This window comes from Scardinius erythrophthalmus, assembly GCF_964197995.2.
Source record: "Scardinius erythrophthalmus genome assembly, chromosome: 5".
Taxonomy (NCBI): Eukaryota; Metazoa; Chordata; class Actinopteri; order Cypriniformes; family Leuciscidae; genus Scardinius; species Scardinius erythrophthalmus.
In genome coordinates this window covers 33,231,866-33,244,571 of record NC_138225.1, presented here as the reverse complement: position 1 = coordinate 33,244,571, position 12,706 = coordinate 33,231,866, and the positions used below count along the sequence as shown (strand labels likewise).

General features: G+C 35.1%; 1 protein-coding gene across 1 annotated transcript; it reads left to right on the top strand.

Moving 5' to 3' along the window:
- The first annotated feature begins 861 nt into the window (after nucleotides 1-861).
- On the top strand, nucleotides 862-8,682 carry LOC308690557 (arrestin domain-containing protein 3-like). The gene is made up of 7 exons (XM_081365103.1): nucleotides 862-1,405; nucleotides 1,680-1,721; nucleotides 1,881-1,941; nucleotides 5,622-5,769; nucleotides 5,979-6,075; nucleotides 6,424-6,680; nucleotides 7,147-8,682. The coding sequence occupies exons 1-7, from the start codon at nucleotides 1,144-1,146 to the stop codon at nucleotides 7,486-7,488; spliced, it is 1,209 nt and encodes a 402-aa protein (XP_081221229.1). The 5' UTR covers nucleotides 862-1,143; the 3' UTR covers nucleotides 7,489-8,682.
- Nucleotides 8,683-12,706: the final 4,024 nt, after the last annotated feature.

Genomic DNA, 12,706 nt, shown 5'->3' with positions numbered 1-12,706 from the left:
AATAAATTTCATTTATCGCCGTCTGGTTGACCTCATTTTCTTCATAATAACAGGCTATTCAACTAGAAAACACTCAATATGACTCAAGGAAGAAATGTAAGAAAATTAATTGTAAACTGATTTGTCTGTCTTCGTCAAAATAGCCTGTTAGAAAGATTACAAAATGCGCATAGGCTTATCGCCTATTGTTTATTGGGCGACAGAACAAAAATGGTTAATATGAACCTTTAAATGAAAATAAATTACAAAATATGTTTGTAACAATATGTACATAAGTTACTTGTCAGGTGTTGTTCACAAAAAAAAAGCATTAGATGAATAGTTGCCATTTAAACTGTCATGTTTCATCCGTCCCACCCCTGTGTTTCAACCGTCCCGCACAGGCGGGACGTTTGAAACAAAGCACAACTCCCGTTCAAAGTCATATTTTACTTAAATCATTCTATATTTGTACCGAATAACACATGATACTAAGAGAACACATATGTGAGTTGTTAATCACAAAAAAAATAAAAAATCTATCTGTAACCTTATCTTAGAAAACGACATTTATCTGAAAAGTGTTTTAACTGTCCCGGCTCTCCCCTACAATCGGTAATAAATCAAAAGTTAAGAAAAACACAGCACAACACAGCACAACACAGCCAAAAGTGGGTATTGAGGATCAACTCCTGCATATTGTACATTTTAAACACAAGGGTTATTTTAAATCAAATCTAAAGAGTAACGTTACAGCACATTCACAGTTCATTTTCTGTGCGAGAATCACAGTTCAACTACCTATGACAAGACCCCGTTCTAAGATGGCGGCGGTTTTGACGCATGCTTAGAACCCCAAGGCGACATCTAGTATCTATGTGTAGACAAGGCTGAACATAACGAAACTAGTGTAATAGTCGGATATAGTAGGTGGTATGTGCCTAAGGTGTAGTGCGGAATACGCCAGAATTCCACAGAAGAAGTATATCAGTCGTCTTCTTTTGATTTCTGGCGCATAGTAGATGTTATGCAATTCTCAAAGCTAATCAGGCAATAGTAAGAAGCGTCACGCCCTCAACCCGTGCTAAGAATATTAGCCCCGCTTCACCTACGAGAACGAGAAGACGAGACCGCTTGCTGACTGTGTGTATACATTATAATACAATGTCAAGATCCATCAAAGAGCTTAATCTCCATTACGACCCCATTAATGAAAGCAATATTTTTACTAGTGGGGACATTGTGGAGGGGCGAGTTGTTTTGGAAGTGACCAAAGAAATAAAGGTGGATAATTTTTTTGTGAAGTTCACGGGAGATGCGGACGTGAGATGGACTGAAAAATCAGGCGATGACGAAACAACCTACAGCGACCATGAGAGATACTTCAAACTAAAGCAATACTTCATTCAAGAGAGCTCGAAAAAAGGTAAGTTGCACAAAATTTTAAATATTTATTAGTAGTAGTAGTAGTAGAAGGCTATGTGTGCATCATTTAATTATATAAAAATGTAATGGCAAAATAAATGCTCATTGTGAACTTACAAATCAAAGTGGGGCAGTTATCTCTCTCTCTCTCTCTCTCTCTCTCTCTCTCTCTCTCTCTCTCTCTCTCTCTCTCTCTCTCTCTCTCTCTGGGTGTGTGTGTGTGATAAGATTGGGAAATAATAACTGACTTATATTTCTTACTGTGATGTCTAAAGGGCAAAGCGAAAAGAACACCACTCTTGTAAGTGGAGAGACTTGTAAGTGATGAGTTTTCATATACCTTGCACTAGTAAATAAATGACATAAAAAATTACATAAAAGTTGCAGGAAACCTGAAAAGATTGTTTGCTGACATTTGACTAATTATGCTTGTTGAAACAGAAACACAAAACACTCTTTTAACTTCTGTTTCACAGATGGACCAGTGATTAGACCAGGAAGTCATGTTTTTCCATTCAGTTTTCAGCTTCCTCAACAGTGAGTAATAAAACACAATCTATGGTAGCCTACTTCAATGGTAGTTGTTCTTTATTGTGTAAATATGTGAACAGTTAAAAAAAATAATAGCCGATAAACACAAAGTAAAGAAGAACATAAAGAATATAAATATTAAAGGTCATTCAGTGCCAAATCAACCAAATTTCGGAAACTTTCCCAGCTTAAACTTTTGATTTGGTTAGGCTAGTATTTTTTTCTGAAGAAAGACAAACAAATACAGGGTTCCCACGCTTCTTGAAAGTATACTTTAACTAAATTTTGTTAGAGTAGCATGGTGTTATTTAAAAAATTGGCCTTTATGCAAGAATGAAGCGGCTCTACTGATGAAGGAGCGCCGTGAGCGCATGGATCGTGATGCGAGCTCTGCATGATAAACCTGTGAGAAGCGTGGAGCTGTTTAACTCAGTCAGTGCCAGGGAAATGAAGAAATCATTTCATATTTAAATATTGAATAAAAAAAAAAAATCTCATAGCATTATTTATGCAATTGTAAATATATTAATGCCACTTTTGATGCCGCTTCTGTGCTGCACTGCAAAGATGGATTTTGTTAATAATGATTTCATTTGATTGGGAACTGACCTATACTGTTATTATTCCAATTGAATATAATTTGAAAGTTAGAATTTGACATATAAGGCAATGCGATACATCTAATAAGTTTAGAAAAAATGCCCTTATATAAGGTAAAAAATGCCCCTGAAAATCAGTTTAATCTAAACCAGCCATGGTACCAGCACAAAAACACACTCAGCTAAATATTTAATTATTGTTATCAACAAAACTTTGAACATATTGAGATATTATGTTTTGTCATTGCACACCTCTAATGTACAGTATTCATTTGTATTTCTTCAGGTCTTAAAAGGGTCTTAAAACGTGAAAAAAAAAGTGCAGCCACCCTGCATATTCTCCCATATTTTAATATATTTAATCAAGTAATGGTTCATGAAAAGAAAACCAGTGTTAAATAATTATTAAAAGCAGGAAAGAGAAAGCTACAAACTGCATCTCTGGTTCAAACCCACTCTCTCTTGTACACTGTACCAGCCCTCTCTCCTAATTGGATTTTATTGCAGTAATGATATACAGTAGGTCTTTGGAACTGTCCAGATTGGCAGTAACAAACCCAGCTTTATTGTCTTCAAAGGTCTAAATAAAAGGTGTTTGAAAAAGTCCTTGAATCTGGTGTTCATGAATGAGTGGGAACCCTGTAAATAGTGTTGAAAGCCAAAATATGAAATATATAATCCACTATTTTGTAGAGGGGGTTCAAACGACAATTTTCACCTGAGATTTGGAGCCAGATTACAGGGGGTAAAAATGACTTTAGAAAGATGGCATCATCATTATTATTTTTATTTTTTTACACAGAGATTGGTAGATCTATTAGTTAAATATGTTCAAGCTTTGTTACATTATATGCCAGTTGTTCAAAAATGGAAAAAAGCTCTTGTGTTTTTTTTTTGCCCCAAGTTTGCATGCCTGTAACTCAACAAGTTTTAAAGATTTCTCAATATCTTTTTATATTTTGGTGTTTAACAAATATTTATTTTGGTATCTTCATTTTAAAGGCCCTATATGGCACAATCCCAGAGATATGGAGATCTAAATGCGGCTCCATGAGTAAATTGGTTAATTGTGCACATTTTTTTGTAAATCAAATGTGGGTCACTTTGCATTAATCAACCAATAATGTTGAAACTAGAACTGTATCTAATTTTTTTTATCAACACAATTGCATGGAATATACCTGTCTAAGTGCCAATTATCCAAATCTGAAATGGTGGAAAGTTGAGGCACATTAACTTGCTCTAAAAAAATATATTTTTGAGAATCTATATTTGAATCAGTTTCAGGGATATTTGGAAGATGGGATTTTGTTCATTTTAACAGCTTCTGAAACTACCAAGAGTTCAAATATGCATTATCGTGTAACTACATGTTACCACATTACCATTCCAATATATCTGGGATTGAACCATATAGGGCCTTAAAAATTAAGATTCCATTGCTTCGGAAAAAGTATTTGTATGGCACTCTAGACAGGTATGTTCTATGTAATTATGTTGAAACGAGATGCATTTCTAGTTTCAACGTTATTTGTTATTCAGATAATCCTCTTTAAAGGGAAAAAGTATCAGATGCCTGAATGCAAAGAGTATGCAAATCCACATTTGGTTTTTGACCACTAAAAATGTGTACAATTGACCAATTTTCTAATGGAACCACATTAAGATCCCCATATCTCTGGGACTGAACCCTATAGGGCCTTTAAAATGAAAATACCAACAGAAAAGTTTGACAAGACCCAGAAGGATATTAAAGGTGCTCTAAGCAATGTTGGGTGAAGTCACTTCTTGTTGACGTTCAAACAAAATGGAGGCTAGCTCAACCCTCCCTCCTCCTCATCCTGTCCCCTCCCCGTCCCTTCCGTGCTTCCTGAAACTGTCATGAACCATTTAGAAAAATCAAACTGGATTTACACACCTGTCCAGCAAAAACAGAGCCACCCGAATGTCGGATTGGAAGCCCTTCTGCCGGTGGAGTTCTCACCACCTTTAGAACACTTTTCTGATGTAAATTCGGGACTTTGCATGTTCCTTCTCCTTTTCCCTCTTCTTTGTTATTTTTTCATCGTAACGTTGTCTCTTTGGTCATCTGTCGGCCATATAAATATTCTCAAGAATATATATTTTTAGCGTTAGTCGTTGTCGTTGTCTAGGACATCTCTCCTCTAGCTAACTTCCCTCTTAATGCTTCTCTCTCCTCCACTCTCCACACCCCCCTTCATGTGCACACACACTAAGGCTAAGCCCTCAACCCCCACACCCAAATCATTCTTGTCGGTTATTGGCTGGAACACCGTTTGTTATGTTTCATGGTCCAGGTTGGGCCAGTTTGTTTTTGTTGCCGTTTGTGGACCCTGGGCTGTCTACAGAGATCACGTTTTTTACAGTGTGTTCAGGGGACAGGCAGCTAGCGGATAGTGAGGAGATGTTTGCTGTATGTGACAAAAAATGTTTTGGCCTAAAAAACGCATGACCTCGCTTAGAGCACCTTTAAGATGTAATACTACTTGAGTTACAGGCATGCAAACTTGTGAAAAAACACAAGTGCCTTTTCCCATTTTTGAACTGTCACTGTTGGCATATAATATCACAAAGATTGCTAAAGTAAACAGATTTTACAAATAGTAAAAATTTTACCAATCTCTATGTAAAAAATAAATTAATGATGCTGCCATTTTTCTAAAGTCATAATTTCAAAGGTCAAAATTTTGACCCCCCATTTATTTTGGCTTTCTTCATCATTTATGTATTCCTTTCAACAGGAAAAAAGCCGGGGACCTCTGGTTGAGTTGACATCGAATGACCCTATAGGCAAAACTGACCCCTGCATCATTGTCTTCTGAAAAAGCAGATGTCAGTCATATTCATGGCTCATTATTCTAGAATATTTTATTTAATAATATTCTGGATATGTTATGTGAAAGTAAAAAAAAAGGTAGCAGGTATGCTAACAGTTATTTGGAATAAATTAAAACTTATCATACAGTTGCAATTGCTAAAGTGCACACAGGACCATATTATGCGCTATAATAATGCTTGTCAGTCTTTTCTGAAAACCAAAAGATGTTTATTTTACCTTCATTTCAGAAACATGCCTCCATCTTTTAAAGGACAGCATGGCTCGGTTAAGTATGTGTTGATGGTGAAGCTGAAGAGGTCTTGGAAGCCATCATCTACTACATGTACAGAAATATCCTTTTTGCCCAGGAATGATGGGACCAATGATCATTTACTGGTATGAATTATAATACCATGTTTGACTCTTTGGTGTTCATCTTTTGATAAATAGAGAGATTATGTAACTGCTTATACTGTTATCAGAACTCATGTAATGTGATTTAAACCATTTGCTTGTGACCTAGAGCTTATAGAAAATTTTATGTAATTTTAGTTTACTTATTTAAAAAAAAAAATGTTTTTGTTTTTGTATACATATATATACAGCAACCACAATCTGGCACAGAAGACAAGAAGATGAAACTTTTTGGCTCAGGAAAAATGTCAATGACAGTAACAGCTGACAAAACTGGCTATATGCAAGGTGATTATCTGTGTAGCTCTTAAGCAACTCAAAGCTGCATAAACTAAAGACACTAGCCTGTAATGCCAATGGCCGGGATTCCATCAACATATTTGTATGCACATTTTGAGATATTGCATAAAAATCCTGGATGTAAATATTACTATTGATATTTATCTCCAATTTCTCTGAATGTGACTACTTTGTACTCCTAAACACACTAAATGAAAACAATGCTTTATCTGCAAATAGGTTTTACATAAATTAAATTTGCAACTTGGATGCAAAACCCTGCCATAGTAATTTTGTATTTGTTTTCCATTGTTGATAAATGTATCTAATTCCTTCTAATTCCTTACATTGCTGCAGGTGAAACAATCAGAGTTTCTGTTGATATTGACAACTCTTCATCTCGTGACGTCAAGCTAAAGTACAGCCTCAAGCAGAAACAGACCTTCATTGCTGGCAGCAGCACTAATAAAGGACTTAAGGATATAGTCAAAGAAACTAAAGATCGCATCCCATCTGGAGAAAAGACAAAATCCGTAGTGGGCATAAACCTTCCACGTGACCTGACTGTCACCATTGAAAACTGCAGAATTATAAAAGTGCAGTATGATCTCAAGGTGCTATTTTATCTTCCTTAGTATTGCTATATTTAAAGTGACAGTTCACCTCCAAATTAAAATTTACTCACCCTCATGTCATTTTAAACCTGTACAAATTTCTTTTCTTTTTTTGAGGAAATATTTTTTGTTGAAATATTCTTCAAATGTCAGAATATCTTCTTTTGTATTCTGAAGAAGAAATTTAGAATAAAATCTAAATAAATAAAGTATTAAAAAAAATTCTTTCATTTACTCACCATTAAAAGAAAAGAAAATGGAAGTAGTAAATTCCTTTAATTGTCACAAATTTCTCAAATGCTTTCTAATTTGTGTGGTAAAAGAGACTATAACAACATTGATTTTACAGCATATACTTTCTTACAAAGAGTAAACCAAAAATAAATAATTTGTTTTCTCTCCTTTGTAACTTCAACACATAGTTTCACAGTTTGCTTGAACTATTCTGTACATGGTTGTCTTTCAGGTCTATCTGGATGTGTCTTTTGCTTCAGATCCAGAAGTCAAATTCCCTGTGGTTATTCTTCCAGCTGACCAACAATGTCCTCCCTGGCAAGGCCCACCTGGGGGATTCCAGCCATATCTGCCGCCTCAGCCTAACCTTGTGCCCTATCCTGGTGAACAACCACCACCATATGCAGAACTTTACCCCAATCTGAATGACCCTTCAGCGCTGCCCTATCCAGGAGCTGCTGCAGGGCTTTACCCAAATCCAAATGCCATGCTGCCTGTTTTCTATCCGACTCAATCTGCACCCGTTTATGATCCAAATCAAAGCACTAAAGAATCCTCTCCTAATGTGCCTTAGTCTTCTTCACCAGAAAAACTTCTGACTACAACTTCTAATGTAAATTATAACTTCATGGTTTTATCTGCATGAATTCAAGCTTGGTGCCTATTATTGTGCCTCTTTAAACTTAGGACTGTTCTTAATTTTACAAGGAATGTACAGTATAAGCTGCAGTTTTTGAGATGTCAGGTTTATTTGGCCTTTGTAGTTGTAAGGCCCGGCTCGATCGGCCCAATGGTGGCATCCGGTCAGCGGGTGAAGGTCTTTTCTCGTGGAAAAGTAATTTGATTAAATGAAATACATTAACTCTTTTAACTCTTTACTGCAAATAATGTCCGAGTCGGTAACACTTTAAAATACGGATCCTTCGTTAATGAATAACTACACAGGAACAAATGAGTAACACAATGTTAACAATCTAGTAACTACAGTTAACTAACAAGTAACTCTGATTAATGAATTAGTAAGTAATAGCACACAGATTTAAGTGCTAGTTCACTATTAACTAATCAATAACTACTATTTTTTTCATACTTCCCAGAGAACTACTGAATTTTTTACAGATTTAAGTGGTAGTTCACTAATAACTAATCAATAACTACAATTTTTTAATACTTCCCAGAGAAATAATGAAAAAAATTCACAATTCATGCAAAACTTAATAACTAATGCAGGAAAAATTACTAGCACTAGATTAACATTACTGCTAGATACTGTACACTAATTATCAATATGTAGTAGCGTAGCAGACTTATGATTTGGGAAAGCTGTCAATAATTAGCCTATGCACTGCTGTCTTTTAGAGAACTATTCATAAACTAAAGAATTGTTTTTATAAATGCACTTGTCTGGAACACTTACACTGTGGCCGATTTTACGGCATTCCTCTGGACTGGCTTTGAATAACTAGACTCATCATGGTGAGTACTGGAACATACTGAGTCATCAGCCATCCAAATACCAGTTATTTTATTATTTAACCTACCTCTCAAAATAGTTTTTATGTATGTATCTTTGTTCATATGTATATATATATATAAATATGTCGTTGCTCTTATCATTGTTATCACCATTGCCATCATCATCATCATCATCATCATTATTATTATTATTGTACTGTTATCAGTACTGCTATGGTTAAATCAATTGAATATTTCCAATTCCCCCCTAATCTTTTCATGTGTTTTTAATGCACCACAACATAGAATAGAGAAAAAAAAAAAAAAAAAAAAAAAAAATTATATATATATATATATATATATACATTGAAAAACCTCATAAACACTCAGGCAGGCAAGACAGGCGAGAAGTAGTTTCCATAGGACAGTATCTCTGTCCTAAGTTGAGACACTCTCACACTGTACCCCTTCTTTTAATGCACCTTAGACACTACACATAACATACAAAAAAAAAATAATAATAATAAAAAAAAAATAATAATAATAATTATATATATATAGGAGAATAGTATAGAAAATAGGGACTGAAGAGATGTGGGGGGAGGGTTATCTTATCTTATTATATTATCTTCTATTATTATTTTACTATCTAAAAATTTATTTGGCAGTATGATGGTAGTGAGGAGTGATGGTAATGAAGATGGTAATAAATAATAAATGGTTACTTTGCTTATGCATATACACACACTCACACACACACACACACACACACACACACACACACACACACTCACACACACACACACACACACACACACATACACCCCCACACACACACCTATACATTTAAACACTTTTATTTCAATTCTGGAATTCAGGAATTACTATATTGTTCGTTACTGTACTATATTGTTCGTTACTGCACTATTTTGGTCTGTATGTCTGTCTATAATAAAAAAAAAAAAAAAAAAAAAAAAAAAAAAAAATATATATATATAAATATGTGTGTGTATATATATCCTGTGAATGATTAGATGATTCTACCCTTTCGGGTTGGCTCTTCATTAGTAACTACAGCATGGAATCATGATAACTAGTAATGACTCAAGTGTTAATGCATACTTTTATAGGACTTACAAATTATTTGGATCCGTATTCTAAAGTGAAGATCATGTTAACTAACTAGTAATGACTCAAGTGTTACTACATACCTCTATAGGAACTACTAATTATTTGGATCCGTATTCTAAAGTGAAGATCATGTTAACTAACTAGTAATGACTCAAGTGTTACTACATACCCCTATAGGAACTACTAATTATTTGGATCCGTATTCTAAAGTGAAGATCATGTTAACTAACTAGTAATGACTCAAGTGTCTCAAATGACTCAAGCTATAATAAAATAACTGGTATTTGGATGGCTGATGACTCAGTATGTTCCAGTACTCACCATGATGAGTCTAGTTATTCAAAGCCAGTCCAGAGGAATGCCGTAAAATCGGCCACAGGGTAAGTGTTCCAGACAAGTGCATTTATAAAAACAATTCTTTAGTTTATGAATAGTTCTCTAAAAGACAGCAGTGCATGGGCTAATTATTGACAGCTTTCCCAAATCATAAGTCTGCTACGCTATTACATATTTATAATTAGTGTACAGTATCTAGCAGTAATGTTAATCTAGTGCTAGTAATTTGTCCTGCATTCGTTATTAATTAGTTTTGCATGAATTGTGATTTTTTTTCATTATTTCTCTGGGAAGTATTGAAAAATAGTAGTTATTGATTAGTTATTAGTGAACTACCACTTAAATCTGTAAAAAAATTCAGTAGTTCTCTGTGAAGTATTAAAAAATAGTAGTTATTGATTAGTTAATAGTGAACTACCACTTAAATCTTTGTGCTATTACTTACTAATTCGTTAATCAGAGTTACTTGTTAGTTAATTGTAGTTACTAGATTGTTAATATTGTGTTACTCATTTGTTCCTGTGTAGTTATTCATTAACAAAGGATCCGTATTTTAAAGTGTTACCTCAGAGTCCGTTACAATAAAATCAAATAATGTTTACAATTTATTATGTCAGGTAAATGTATCATGCCAATTACATAATCAGTTCAAAGATAATCAATACAAAACATCAAAGGCTCTGGAATAAAGAGAAGAGATGTGAACCCAACATTAGGAAATACATGATGCTGAGAGTCTCGGCCGCTCTCAGCATTCACAGGCTGATCTGAGGTACAGAATCGCGCTGATCCTTCTCGTTGCATCTCTTTATATAACATTTGCTAACAATGGGAATTTACATTGAGTTTACACCTTTGAGAACAGGAGGCCGTTTGCCTGGAGACCCACCCTCCTTTGTGTGTCAGTTATCTCTAAACTCTTAAAAGCTTATTACCTTTTGTTTTACTTCTTTGGGAATGAGACCTTTGTACCAGTCGCACTGAGACATTTTAAGTGATACCAAACATGTATAATACTTGATAATAATTATTTACATTAAACCATATAGATTTTTGGGTGAATTTCATGTGATCTCAGCATGAGAGAGTGGGGGAAGAGATGCATTCTGAGGTGAGACTTTGCGTCTCAAATGGTGATGCTAACTTCACAAGAGTGAGTTCAAATGTTAATTTCCTTTGTTCTCTCAGAGAGTAGCTCTCTCTTCCAGTTTTTCCAGTCCCCCTTTTCCCATGTGCTCCAAAAACACAGGTCTTAAAACTTCGCTATCCTTTATTGCAGTACAAAAACATTTTAAAAAATGTCTCTGACCACTGTTCCTACTTCCTACTGTTCTAGCAAGGAAGACAGAGTGGGCCGACAATGTCCACTTTTAATGCTCTGTCATTCCATTAGTCCTCTTTTTTATTATTTATTTCCAACAAATAACATGTACAAGGGATAGATTCCTGCAGACTTACTACCAGAGATGGTCTTATATTAGGGAGATGAGAGGGTCTGTATCTCTTACCATTGGCAGTGTTGCCAGATTGGGACGGTGATTTCCAGCCCAAAGGCAGCTCACCAAAACCCGCCCACTCCAAGAAAAATCGGCCCAACATTTTACTGCCAAAGTAATGGGATATCATTTTATTGCCATGTCATTCAAGGTTGATAAGCATAATTTTACCCAGAGTGCAGTCTGGACGGTGTAAAAGTTGCAGATGTCTGGTTAGGCCACATGACCATGAACAGGAGTCATCCCATATTCAATTTCAATTCAAGTCATTCAACTGTGCTCTCAGAGTTAGTTATATTTATAAAGAGCCATCGAGTCATCTCCCAAATGTGTAATCCACATTTTTAGAGTTGCTCACTATCTCACTCTTTACTCTACACAACTTACTGTATATTTATGCCACTTTGGCATTACCGATCACTTGAATATACAGCTACAAGTCATCGCGCTAAATCGCATCTACCTGCTGATTGCTGATTGGCTAAAAGTGTGTGCTCGTCGGCGATGTCAACACAAACGCCAGCTGACTCTGCATGGGCGTGTGTTTAGTAATGTCATGATGACTGATTTTATGGACTACACGCACACTTTAGTTTTGTTTATTAACAATTAGACTTTAAAATGTAGATGTTTGAAAACCGCCGAACTGACCCCAAACCAGCCCAAATTTTGTCCACCCGCCCAAACCCTTTTTTAGCCACACAATCAAGTTTAATTGTAATTCAATACATATTTAATTCATTAAAATTATATGTATTTATAATTATGTAAATAATTAAACAACATACAATATAACACAATATATAGCCTACACTTAAATTAATCATTTTGTCTAATGATAAATGAGCCCTGCCTGTCACGACATTACCTTCTCTGCCTTCCCTTATAAAATAACCTTTTTATCATAGTAAAATCGTTCCCAACAAAAGTATTCTTTAGCATAAAACATGTTGAAGATTAGCATACAGGCTGTCGATTACTTAAATGATAAGGTGTTTCCTCACAAAAGCGGTTTGTTTAGTGTAGTGAAGCCTCCTCTCCATTGACATCCATTTATAAAAAAATGGCCTTTGCACTCCTTTCCATTAAGCCCAATTTATACTTCTATAATTTATACTATATATTCGAATAGTTTTTAAAAACAGAATTTCGAATGTGAAAATTAATATTCGAATGTGGAAAAACGCCGAAGCAGAAGCGAGGCTGTCTGCTTTGCGAGTGGACGTGCTGCCTGAGGGGTCAGGGACATGTCACAGGAAGAAGCGTTAACGTTAAACAGAAACATTACTAAAGTGTAGGCTACTGTACTGACTGAATAGATATTGCATGAATAAGGTAGGTTGGATACAGAAGCGTAAACGCGTCTTTACATTG